Source organism: Sebastes umbrosus, chromosome 2 (assembly GCF_015220745.1).
Source record: "Sebastes umbrosus isolate fSebUmb1 chromosome 2, fSebUmb1.pri, whole genome shotgun sequence".
Lineage (NCBI taxonomy): Eukaryota > Metazoa > Chordata > Actinopteri > Perciformes > Sebastidae > Sebastes > Sebastes umbrosus.
In genome coordinates this window covers 24,209,680-24,222,198 of record NC_051270.1, presented here as the reverse complement: position 1 = coordinate 24,222,198, position 12,519 = coordinate 24,209,680, and the positions used below count along the sequence as shown (strand labels likewise).

The 12,519-nt window shown below is 36.8% G+C and overlaps 1 protein-coding gene across 1 annotated transcript; it reads left to right on the top strand.

The window, feature by feature from the left end:
• Positions 1-3,353: 3,353 nt before the first annotated feature.
• Positions 3,354-10,670, top strand: lin7c (lin-7 homolog C (C. elegans)). The gene is made up of 5 exons (XM_037754584.1): positions 3,354-3,599; positions 6,281-6,399; positions 7,090-7,161; positions 7,331-7,540; positions 9,263-10,670. Exons 1-5 carry the CDS (start codon positions 3,563-3,565, stop codon positions 9,428-9,430), a joined length of 606 nt encoding a protein of 201 aa, XP_037610512.1. The 5' UTR covers positions 3,354-3,562; the 3' UTR covers positions 9,431-10,670.
• The last annotated feature ends 1,849 nt before the right edge of the window (positions 10,671-12,519 follow it).

The following is a 12,519-nucleotide window of genomic DNA, read 5'->3' as shown; positions in this document are numbered from 1 at the left end:
AAGCTTCATCGAGAGCTCAAATTTTGTCTTATATTTGTGTCACATGTGACCCAACCACCTCATTTTACTTCTTCATCATCAACCTGAAGGTAAGTGGGACCTCCGAAGACAACCGGATCTGGCATTTTGAGATTTGGAAAACAAATTTCTGAAAAGAGAAAACTTTTTTCATGAGCCGAGGAAAAGATGTTCCACTTCCTTCTCTATTTGTCTCGGATCCTCCAGAGGAGGCTGACGAAGACGCTGTGAGTTACTTTTCTTATACAGAAGCTTAGAGAGTCTGTATGCCACCACTGAGGAAGATGACAAGCATGCAGTAGTTTCTCCCAAATGATCTATTGTCATGAATCTCCCAATAATAATAAAAGGTACTGAGGTTTCTTCTTGTCCACAAACCAAGTAAGAATTAACAAAGTTATTATATTATCCTACAGGAAGACAAGCAGTTGTTCTGCCTTGATTTTCTCAGGAAATCCACCTTAGAATGGGAGTTATTTAATAAAATTCAAACAACACAAACATCATAGAGGACAATGAATCAAACCTTTTGCAATGTATTTTAGACAAGGTATTCTGAGCTGCTCCATCTATCATGACTAGGATCCTCGGGCTATTTTTTTTTCAAAGTGCTTAAAGGTACAGTGTGTAGGATTCGGCCGCAGCTAGTGGTGTGGTTGCAGATTGCAACCAACTGAGTACCCCTCCACTCACTCCTCCATTACAAGACTGTGGTCATGTTGGCCACCGAGTACAAAACCGTGGTAACGCCGTTCGCCAGAGGCCATCCTTACCATAATAAAACTACTTTAGGGCCAACGGAAGTCAGATGGTGGCTGGCAGTACCACGGTTGTGCACCCTGAGGCTCACGAACTATGATGGCCTTCAGGGTCATGTCTAGAGGGGAGCCTGCAAATTTCAAAATCTGATCTGAGATCTGCAAAAACTTACAAAAACTCTTGCAAGACTCACTGCCCAATAACCTATCCTAACTTAAACTATTCGCGATCAATGCCTAACCTTAACAATCTTGCGAGAGTTTCCCCAGTTTGCGGGCTCCCTTTTAGCCACTACCGGCTTTCAGGTAACGTAAAAACACGAATGACTCTCGCTAGAGCCAGGTTTGTCCATTTTGGGCTACTGTAGAAACACGGCGGACTCCGTGAAGAGGATCTATTCTAAGCTAACAGAAACACAACGATTCTTAGTTTCAGGTGATTATACACCAATGAAAACATAGTTATGAATATCAATGTTACACACTGTTCCTTTAAGTGATAGAAAACTGCCATCCACTAATCAAAGGTACTCTAAAATGATGAGTTGTCTTTGAGTCAGAATCAAGCCCATATTGTCTTTTGTGATCATAAATCATGCATGTGAATAGATCCTACAGTATGATGTAGTATTTATTTGACCCAGAGCTGTGAAGGAAAAAACAACAATATTTTTACAAAAACAATGAGCCCATTGTATAAAAAAGGGCAATGAATGCGGGTGCTACACTCAAGTGTGTTGACCACGTCCCAATCAGTGATGTCACAGCAGGTGTAGTTCATCCGCTGTCACCCTCCTTGGGTGTGGTCAGAGGTGAATCATGCTTGAAAGTTTCAGCCCACAGGGAGCAGTGCAGCAGCAGTTTTCTGCAGATTTGTGTACTGGAGTCTCAATATGTGCTGCAGCCAGTAGAGGGCAGCAGAGAGAGTATTCCTCCCAGGTGTCAGCAAATAGCCAAAGAAGCTTCTGGCTGGTCCCTTGTCACCAATACACAGGACGTTATGTAACAATCCCCTGAGCTATGAGCATCCAGGTGCAGCACAGCTGTTAAATGAATGATGCACTAACACACAGATGATTGCTGATTGTGTGATCGTTAAATAATGATAATGGGACTGGGATGACAGTGGGCACCTTTCCTCACCTTTTTCCTAGATGCTGGGCAAGGAGACCTACAGTGGGCTAAACACACGGCACCAAAGGATGACCCCTCTCCATATCCCATGTCAACATTACACATGACTTACACAACCCAATACCTATACTGTACTTAAAGTTAAACCTGAGTGTGAGAAACTATCTGTCTGTACATTTAGAGTGGGAATCAGCTCCTGAAATGAAATATGCACCAAGGCACTAGAGGTGTAAGGATGGATCCTCAAGAAAAGAAATAACTTCCATTGTCCATTCCACTAAGCCATGGGTGATATTGGGATAAATATTGATATTTATGATAAATCAAATTGTGATGCTCTAATTTTTTTGAAGCTTTAGCGCGACTTTTAGGTTGTAGCGGGGTCAGTTTTAAAGCTAAAGCTACCTAAGGAATCCATCGGTACCAACTATGTCATTCTAGCTTGTCGAAAGGAGGCTAAAAAACACTCCAAACTTAGGCTAAATTTTGGCAAGGAAACACTGTCATGGCCGTTTTCAAAGGAGTCCCTTGACCTCTGACCTCAACATGTGTCAATGAAAATGGGTTCTATGGGTACCCACGAGTCTCCCCTTCACAGATATGCCCACTTTATGATAATCACATGCAGTTTTAGTCAATTCATAGTCAAGTCACCACACTGACACACAGACAGCTGTTGGGCTTGAGTTTGCCATTTTATGATTTGAGCATATTATTTTATGCTAAATGCAGTACCCGTGAGGGTTTCTGGACAATATTTGTCATTGTTTGTAATTGAATTCAAATAATAAATATATACATACATTTGCATAAAGAATGCATGTTTGCCCACTCCCATGTTGATAACAGTATTAAATACTTAACAAATCTCCCTTCAAGGTACATTTCGAACAGATAAAAAATGTGTGATTAATTTGCAATTAATCACGATTAACTATGGACAATTATGTGATTAATCACGATTAAATATACACACACATGTTGTTTTCCATAGTTACTGGATGCTGGTGAGTCATCACTGATGGCCTTTTCCCTATCTAATGTGATGCAGTTAAAATCCAGATGTAATTAAGTATTCATGTAACTCCGTAAATAAATAAATGTATATATGTGTAGATATATATATATATACATAAATTGCACACATCTTTTTTATTAAAACATTTCTAGGACAAATTGACATGAGAAAGTTTCTTTAAAAATACAATCTATGTTCTTTTCTATAGACACATATATACATATATATACACATATGTATATATATATACATTTATTCATTTATTTATTCATTTATTTGTTTATTTACGGAGTTACATAAAACTTAATTAGGTCTGTATTGTTTGTAAATAAAGTATAAACTGAGTCACATTAGTTAGAGGAAGAGGCCTTCAGTGGTGACTCACCAGCATCCAGTAACTATGGAGAACAACATGATGAGATCTGGTGGATCATGCACTTTACGAGGCTCACCTGAACTCACCATGACGCTGGCAGCTAGCCTAGCAGGCTAACTTTGGCTAATCTGATTTACCGTCTCGGTTTAAGCGCACGGTAACTGTCAGCAGGAGGATTAACATATATCTAGTTTAACATATATATCTAGCGGTTAACGCAACATCTCCCCGAGAACAAACAGACACTCATTTAAAGGAATGGCATCGCTTGGTGAGCCCGTCCGGCTGGAAAGAGGTAAAGTTAATTAGCTAGCTAGAGTTAGCTTAGAGATATTGTTGTGTCCATGGAGACGTTAGCCTAGCTTAGCTTAGCCTAGCCTAGCCTAGCTTAGCGTTAGCTTAGCATAGAGCTAGGTGATTGTTTTTGACTTCATACTTTCTTGTTTAATTGCCCAACTTTGCTTTAACGATGTCTTGCTGATAGCAAGTTGTATGGCCTTTACTAAATGTGTATATTCTAGAGAGTAGTTGATATTTGTAATGTTAAATTGTTTTACTTAGCTAACTAGCTAACTAGCTAATATTAGTGACAACAGACTGAGCAGCTAGCCTAGCTACCGTTAGCTTGTGAGAGGCTCAGTGAATGTTGCACCAGAAATATATCAACATTACAACCTCAGTCTTCCTCTTCACAACATGCTGACATTAGCTCCCGCGGTGTCTGCTTGTAATACACGTTTTTATTATTATTTTAACAAGCCCCTTCACATGTAATGTTAACTTGAAGTGAAGTGTAGCTGATGATTTCATCAGAATCAGATACAGGAGCAATTAGCACAGATTAAGAGACTTTACTTCAATCTGACTATTTCAGACAAAATAAACTATTTATGCAAAAATAAACTCTTAATGCAAAAGTATAAACAGAATATTGGAGGAAAACTGCTCACACTTGTTATTTGTCCTTATTGATGTAAGTTCACATGGTTGTTATTTATTTTGACAGAACAGCTGATCATGTTTGCCCCATCTCTCTCTGTGGTGGCAATTATATCTACATTACAGACTTTTATCAACCTCAGTCTTCCTTTTAACAACATGCTGACATTAGCTCCTGCTGTGTCTGCTTGTAATACACGTTTTTATTATTATTTTAACAAGCCCCTTCACATGTAATGTTAACTTGAAGTGAAGTGTAGCTGATGATTTAATCAGAATCAGATACAGGAGCAATTAGCACAGATTAAGAGACTTTTCTTCAATCTGACTATTTCAGACAAAATAAACTCTTTATGCAAAAGTATAAACAGAATATTGGAGGAAAACTGCTCACACTTGTTATTTGTCCTTATTGATGTAAGTTCACATGGTTGTTATTTATTTTGACAGAACAGCTGATGATGTTTGCCCCATCTCTCTCTGTGGTGGCAGAGGCAATTATATCTACATTACAGACTTTTATCAACCTCAGTCTTCCTTTTAACAAAATGCTGACATTAGCTCCTGCTGTGTCTGCTTATAATATACTGTGGGGTTTTATTTTATTATTATTTTAGCAAGCCCCTTCACATGTAATGTTAGCTTAGGCTGAAATAGATTATAAGTAAATATATGTGAAACTGAGATGTTGAAGGAAGTGTAGCTAATGATTTAATCAGAATCAGCTACAGTAGCAATTAGCACAGATTAACAAAATAATGACTTTTTCCTAATCTGACTATTTCAGACAAAATAAACTCTTTATGCAAAAATAAACTCTTAATGCAAAAGTATAAACAGAATATTGGAGGAAAACTGATCACACTTGTTTTTGTCTTAATTGATGTAAGTTCACATGGTTGTTATTTATTTTGACAGAACAGCTGATAATGTTTGCCCCATCTCTCTCTGTGGTGGCAGAGGCAATTCTTATTTTTTATTTATTATTATTAACATTAAAGGCTTTTTTCAACCTCAGTCTTCCTTTTAAAAACATGCTGACATTAGCTCCTGCTGTGTCTGCTTATAATATACTGTGTTTTTTTTTATTATTATTATTTTAACAAGCCCCTAAACATGTAATGTTAACTTAGGCTGAAGTAGATTATAAGTAAATATATGTGAAACTGAGATGTTGAAGGAAGTGTAGCTAATGATTTAATCAATTAGCACAGATTAAGAGAGAAAAATGACTTTTCTTCAATTTGACTATTTCAATTGAACAAAAATAAACTCTTAATGTAAAAGTATAACATAACAGAATATTGGAGGAAAACTGCTCACACGTTTTTGTCCCTATTGATGTAAGGTCACATGGTTGTTATTTATTTTGACAGAACAGCTGATAATGTTTGTGGTGGCAGAGGCAATTATTCATTTGTAAAACATGAAGTTAATGATATTCTGGCATTGAATATTACTTAATGAAAATGCAGTTTATCATTAGCACTATATCTTGCTATGGAGTGTGATAGAGTTGCAACGATTGATCGTTTAACTATTAAATTAATCGCCAACTATTTTTATAATCGATTAATCGGTTTGAGTAATTTTTTAAGAAAAAAAAGTCAACGTTTTCTGATTTTAAATGTGAAAATTTTCTGATATCTTTACTCCTATGACAGTTAACTGAATATCTTTGAGTTGTGGACAAAACAAGACACCCGAGGACGTCATCTTTGGCTTTGGAGAACAATGATCAACATTTCCCCCCATTTTCTGACATTTTATAGACCAAACAACTAATCGATTCATCGAGAAAAGTATTTACAATCAGAACAAATGTAGTGCAAATCAAGGTAAATTAATTCTCAGACTAATTAAAGAGATGTTAATTGATAGAAATAAGCCTATTCATAGTGTCTTGCTTTTTACTATTACATTTGAACAGGTTGAGGACTGACATTTACACAGGAAACAGTCATTGCCTATGTGAATGTCTCCATTTGCAGATCTCAGTGAAAAGCTTGACGGTGGTGTGTGTGTTCTTGTTGACAGATATTAACCGTGCTGTTGAACTGCTTGATAAGCTCCAGAGGACGGGGGAAGTTCCTCCCCAGAAGCTGCAGGCGCTGCAGAGGGTCCTACAGAGTGAATTCTGTAACGCTGTCAGAGAAGTGAGACACTTTGTCTTTGTTATTCCTAAAACACTTAACTGTGAGATGGCATTAGTTCATGTTTCTCTTCTGGTGTTAAACTTAGTTTGATCTACGGCTGGGCGATAATTCAATATGATAATTTATCGTCTTTTAATGGAATCGAATCATGATTAAATAATATATTGAGATATCGTGATACACAGTTACGTCATCTAAACTGATAATTACAGGCACATACTAACTAAAATCTGATCAAACTCAGTTAAATCAAACTATCATTTTAACCTGGTTTCTCTGTAATTGTGTGCATGCATGTAAGCATAGTCAGAGTATAGATGGAAATATTTCTACATTTTTTTTCTCTATAATTTCACTTGAAACTGTTTATGTTAATTTTACACTAAAGTTCTTAATTAAGTGAGAAAATACACCGCACTTTTCATTTGTCAAGTATTTAATTCACACAGGAGTATACAAAAATAGCCCTTACCATGTGGTTATTTCATATAGACTATTTATTTATTGAACTACCACAAAACATGCTATAAATCGTTAAATCGTTATCGAGATATGAAATGACCTGTACCGTGATAGAAGATTTTGGCCATATCACCCAGCCCTAAATTGATCATTTTGTGTTCCCCTTTTGGAAATGTGGACAGCTGTTGCTGGGATGTGATGAAATATTGTCCAACAATGTTTCTCCAGGTTTATGAACATGTGTATGAAACAGTGGACATCAACAGCAGTCCTGAGGTCAGAGCCAACGCCACAGCTAAGGTAGACCGATGTCAAATACCATCAAATGCACAAGCATCTTTCTCTAATCTTAATTTCAGACCATTTGTTTCTTAAAGGCATTCTAGTTGAACACTTCACATTGCATGTTGAGTGCAGTAAATACAGTGTATTTGCAAAGGTTAAACAACACCACTTTGTTTATTTGTAGGCTACTGTGGCAGCTTTTGCAGCAAGTGAGGGACACTCGCATCCACGTGTCGTGGAACTACCCAAGACAGAAGAGGGCCTGGGTTTCAATATAATGGGTGGAAAGGAGCAAAACTCGCCTATATACATCTCTCGGATCATCCCAGGAGGCATCGCTGACCGACATGGAGGCCTGAAGAGAGGCGACCAGCTTCTCTCTGTCAACGGGGTGGTACGTTCAATTCACAGAATCAAGACTTACTCCAAGATGTTAAATGTGAAGCTTTAGCTTGACTTGCACTTCAGCTGATGTTTTCTCGGCTTCATTATCCACCAGGTGATAAACTAAACACTTCAGCAATTAGGGCAGATTAACAATTTAAAACCTCTCAAATTCACTTCTACGCTTCAAGTTAGGTCAGTTTTATTTGTATAGCCCAATATCCTCAATAACAGATTTGTCTCAAAGGGCTTTACAATCTATACAGCTTACGACACCCTCTGTCTTTAGACTCTCTCCAAATCTGACCTCTGCTTCCTTAGCAGAGAGCTGGGGCGATCTACAACTTGTATCTGTTCATAGAGTTTAGTTAGATAACTGTGTAAATCACCTGATGAATGCCATCTGTGCGTAAATGAGCGCACGTTTATGAGAATTGTAAACAAGTACATTTAATGCCCCAATGATACCATTTAAGGTAACATGTCCTTCCCCATACATTGGTCTCTGCCAATATATCAGTACGCTGTCCAAAGACACTCTCTTCCAAGGGCTTAACGCGCATCCAAAAGAAGTCAGTCAGCCATGACGTGCCTGGTTACACTTCCTGTTGACCTTATTATATACAGAGACAAAGTAACCTTCAATTAGTGCATAATTTAAGTCGTTTTGCAGTTTGAGAGTGTTATATGAAAGCATCAACTGACAATTTAAAGTAATGATATCTTTAGACTATATGAATACATTTAGAATTAAATTATAATTCGAAACAGGATAATGTCATCATAATTATGAATTGTAATTTAGGATTTTCAAACCCCAAATTGCTTCAAAGTAATAAAATATACAATTCATCAGTGAAAAACGTAGGTTTAGCAGAATAACAGAAGAATAATTGCACGACTCCCACTACATCTGTACTCCTCGTAAATTGTGTTTGTGCCTAAGAGAAAATTCCAAATACAAGAAAATTGATGAATGCGGCAAATTCTCCTAAATCACTCATACAAGTCACTACAGAACAAATCTGTTAGTACGAGTGATTCTTGCATGAGGCCCAATGTTTTTAAGAGCTGGTCTTTGATTAGCCAGTGAGGACACTCAAGCATTCCCCCATGCATGTAGGTGACGCATGCCGATGGTTTTACACTCTTCCACCGATCGACAGTCGGTGGTTGTAAGAATCGCAGCCAATAAATGTGAAGACTGCTAGCAAGCAAATATGGATGTTAACAATGTAGGTGTCAAATTCTTCCGAAAATTGTCTCGTAGAATGTTTTTTATGAGAAAGAAAAATGCATTTAACACATTTATTAGGCTTCAAGGATACACACAATGTATTTAGTTGAGAAACAGTGAATGTAAACAAACCCCGCCACAGGGCGCTGTTAAGGCTCATTCAGCAGATGTGCTCAGTTAGTTTAAGATTCCAGGATTAGCCAAAGACAATCATCCAATTGATTTTGAGTTTGTTCGCTCATTAAAATTTCCAAATTATAAACTTTTATATGGTAAGCCTGCCAAACTTTAAGCTGGAATTATGTTCACTCCCAATACCTATTAAGTGCTGAGGTTATTGTTTCTTCCAAAGGTTACGACATACTTTGTTGCTTAACAATTGCCCTCATTATATTGCTTTTTAGATTATAAACCTATAAAAACGGTAGACTTAACTATAGTAGTTACTCCTCGTTGTGATAAAATCTTACAGTGCGTTTCTGTGTGTTTTTCCAGAGCGTGGAAGGTGAGCACCACGAGAAAGCAGTGGAACTCCTCAAAGCGGCTCAGGGTACAGTGAAGCTGGTAGTAAGGTACACCCCCAAAGTCCTAGAGGAGATGGAGTCACGCTTTGAGAAAATGAGGTCGGCGAAGCGCCGGCAACAGAACAACTACCCCCAGTAGGATTTTTACGTGTCGATGCCCAGCTCCCATGTCGCTCCTCCTCTAGCCTTCTGGCCATATGTTCTGGTCTCTTTCTTATCTCCCTGCCCCAAAAAAGGCACAACACACACACAAGTTTAGTTTTACTTCCTACTCACACATACTGTATCTTGTGCTTCTACCCTTTTCTGTAGCATTTTTAATATTCACCATTGTTACACTGGACACTACAACTATAGACAAACACTTTAATGATCATGATTGTCAGCGTAGGTTGTCACTCACGCGTGTGCATTATTTTTGAATTGACAATTTGAATGCAACTCTGAGTGCTTTTGAGACCAACTACACAGTTCCTTTGACTGGAAAGGTAGTGTTTTTAATTCTTTTTATCACAGCCACTACCAAGTGCCTCAGGGCAAACACGTTTATCTTATGTACTGTGATCACATTTTTCTTTTTAATGGTTTAAAGTCAATTACTGGTAATTAAATGCTTGTGGCAGGAATTACTACACGCTTTGCATCTGTTATTCTCAACGATTATTTGATTTGATGTAAATACATGGTAGACATATGTAAAAACCCTTTAATCTTGCAAAATTAAAAAAAAAAGATGTAGTTTTATTTTTGTTGCCGCTCTAGAGGCATGTCCAGAGAAGGGACGTTTTTGGAAGAGTTGATTTAATTCGTTAAAAAGAGATAGTTATATGTTGGGTAATAAGGGAAACCACTGAAAGGACTCTTCAAAACAAAAGTGATGGATTATCTATTTTTCTCTGGGCTTACCTTTTAAGTTTTCTAACATTATACCACACTATAAAAAGCTCAGCAGGTACTGTAAGTGATTTAATGGGGTCTCAGCAACTATTCCTGCCACCACAGAGACTCACATTTCTACCTTTAACAAAGTAATAAACCTTCATGTGCAAGGAGTTTGCTGTCAGCATGACGTGAGTTAAAACCTGTTCAGCTTCTGATTAATTTGTTTTGACATAAATCAGGAATGTACTATATGTCATGTTTTTGCCAGGTACAGTACTTAACAAGAAGCCAGTTACTTAATATATGTCTTTGATCTTTGCTAAAAAAAACAACTCCTTGTTTGCATCATTCAGTGAAAATTCAAAATGCGGAAAAATAAGACATTTTTTATATCAAACAATCTATTTAGGTCTCAATAATGCACAATGTGAGCTTTCATCATTGTTTTGATGTATGAAATGGCCGATGTTCATGGCTGATAGATGGCTACTTCATATTCCGACTTTACACAGCGTTTAGGGGATCATGCTGTAAATCTGCTGCATTGGCACATTTAATTTTTCTGTCAGTTTTGCAGAGCAAAAGTGTCTTAAATGAAACATTCACTTCATTTGAACTTGTTTTTATCCTTATAGTCATTGTCATTGGAGCTGCAACTAACAATTATTTTCATTGTCGATTAATCTGTCGGTTATTTTCTCGATTAATCGATAAGTTGATTAGTTGTCAGTGTTTCCCACAGCTTTGTCCACAGCTCAAAGATATTCCGTTTACTGTAATAGAGGAGTAAAGAAACCCAATCAGAGAATTTAGACCTTAAAAATTACTCAATCAGATTCATCGATTATCAAAATAGTTGGCAATTAATTTAATAGTTGCAGCTCTAATTGTCATCTTTAAAGGCTTTGGATTAAAGTAAAAAAAAATGACACCAGTGCTGGGATAAGATGTATTGAAAAATGTCTAGAATTTTAAATAACCATTTACTTTTATGATGCTTCCACTCCTTTCAAAGACAAGAGTACTCCCATACAATTCAATCATTTAGTAATAAGTTGACCTGTGTGTATTTCTGTTCTTTTTTGTCATTTTTCTTTTATCATCACTAATAATCCTCTTTGCTCCATTAAATCCAACATTTTAATGGTACCCATGTACTATGTATGTAATATACTGTACAAACTGCACAATATGTTAAAATAAGAATGATAATGAACATTTTGTTACTGAATACTGCCAAACAGTCATGGTTCTTCTGATATGCAGTTTTAAACAGATATAATATCAGAACAGTGTCGATAACCCCCAACATACTGTTTATGTAGGCTTTCATCCCATGTTTACAACACTTATAAACAAAGTTTGTATTGTTTTAAAGTGTTTTCTGAATGCACGTTTAGCTTTCATATGGCTATTCCTTCATATGATGTGGAATATTAATGCTTAAAAAACCTTTTTACTAATTGAGAGGCCCAAATCCAGCCCTTATGTCTACATGCAACATGTCAATCAAACAAGTCTGCAAGTCATGGTTTGCTTTCAAATATTGAATTATTCAATTATTCAAACAAAAATGAGTATTCAGAGACTTTTCTTGCTTTCCCAATGAAGGGAACATTAAGTGAATTTCAATATGAATATCCCCAGAACAAATTTAATTTCAGAGATTTATTCACTAAAGGTAGATGCAGTATCATGTATACAGCATAATGTGAACTAGGCTTTGGCTGACTAAGGCACACTATTGCGCAGTCTCAGGATCAACACATCACATCATTGAGACAGGAAGGAATGTAACGATGAAGGTAGATGTGATGTACAGTTGGATGGATGGTGGATAAAGTACCAGAAGCACAAGTAAACGTTGCCTTCAGTGTAGCCTCAGTCTCTCTTTGAATCGTTGAACTCTTCTTCAGAAATGAATTCCTTTTTAATGCAGTGTAGCGTTAAATGGATATCCAGTTGAGTCATGACCGACATGACGTTATGCCTGATTACAGTTTTTGTGACCGACGCATCTGAAATTAGGTCGCTGATTGTCTGTGTAGCTGCTTTTGTGATGTAGTTACTTTTTCATTTGGTGTTTTTTTTTATTTTATCCACCATCTCTTAACATACTGAGGGCAGCTGCCTATGACAGAATTGCTCCAGCAAATTGTCCAGCTTATTCAAAAGTATTATATTGAAGATTGGATTTTTTTTCCTCAAAAAAAATCAGCCTGTGATGATAATTTTTATTTAATAATTTAAACTAAAATTGCAGCAAACAAATCACTCTTTGGCTTCTTACTTTTGTTTGTTAGTCTCTACATAATCTCCATTATTACCGTCCACGTCAATATAAAG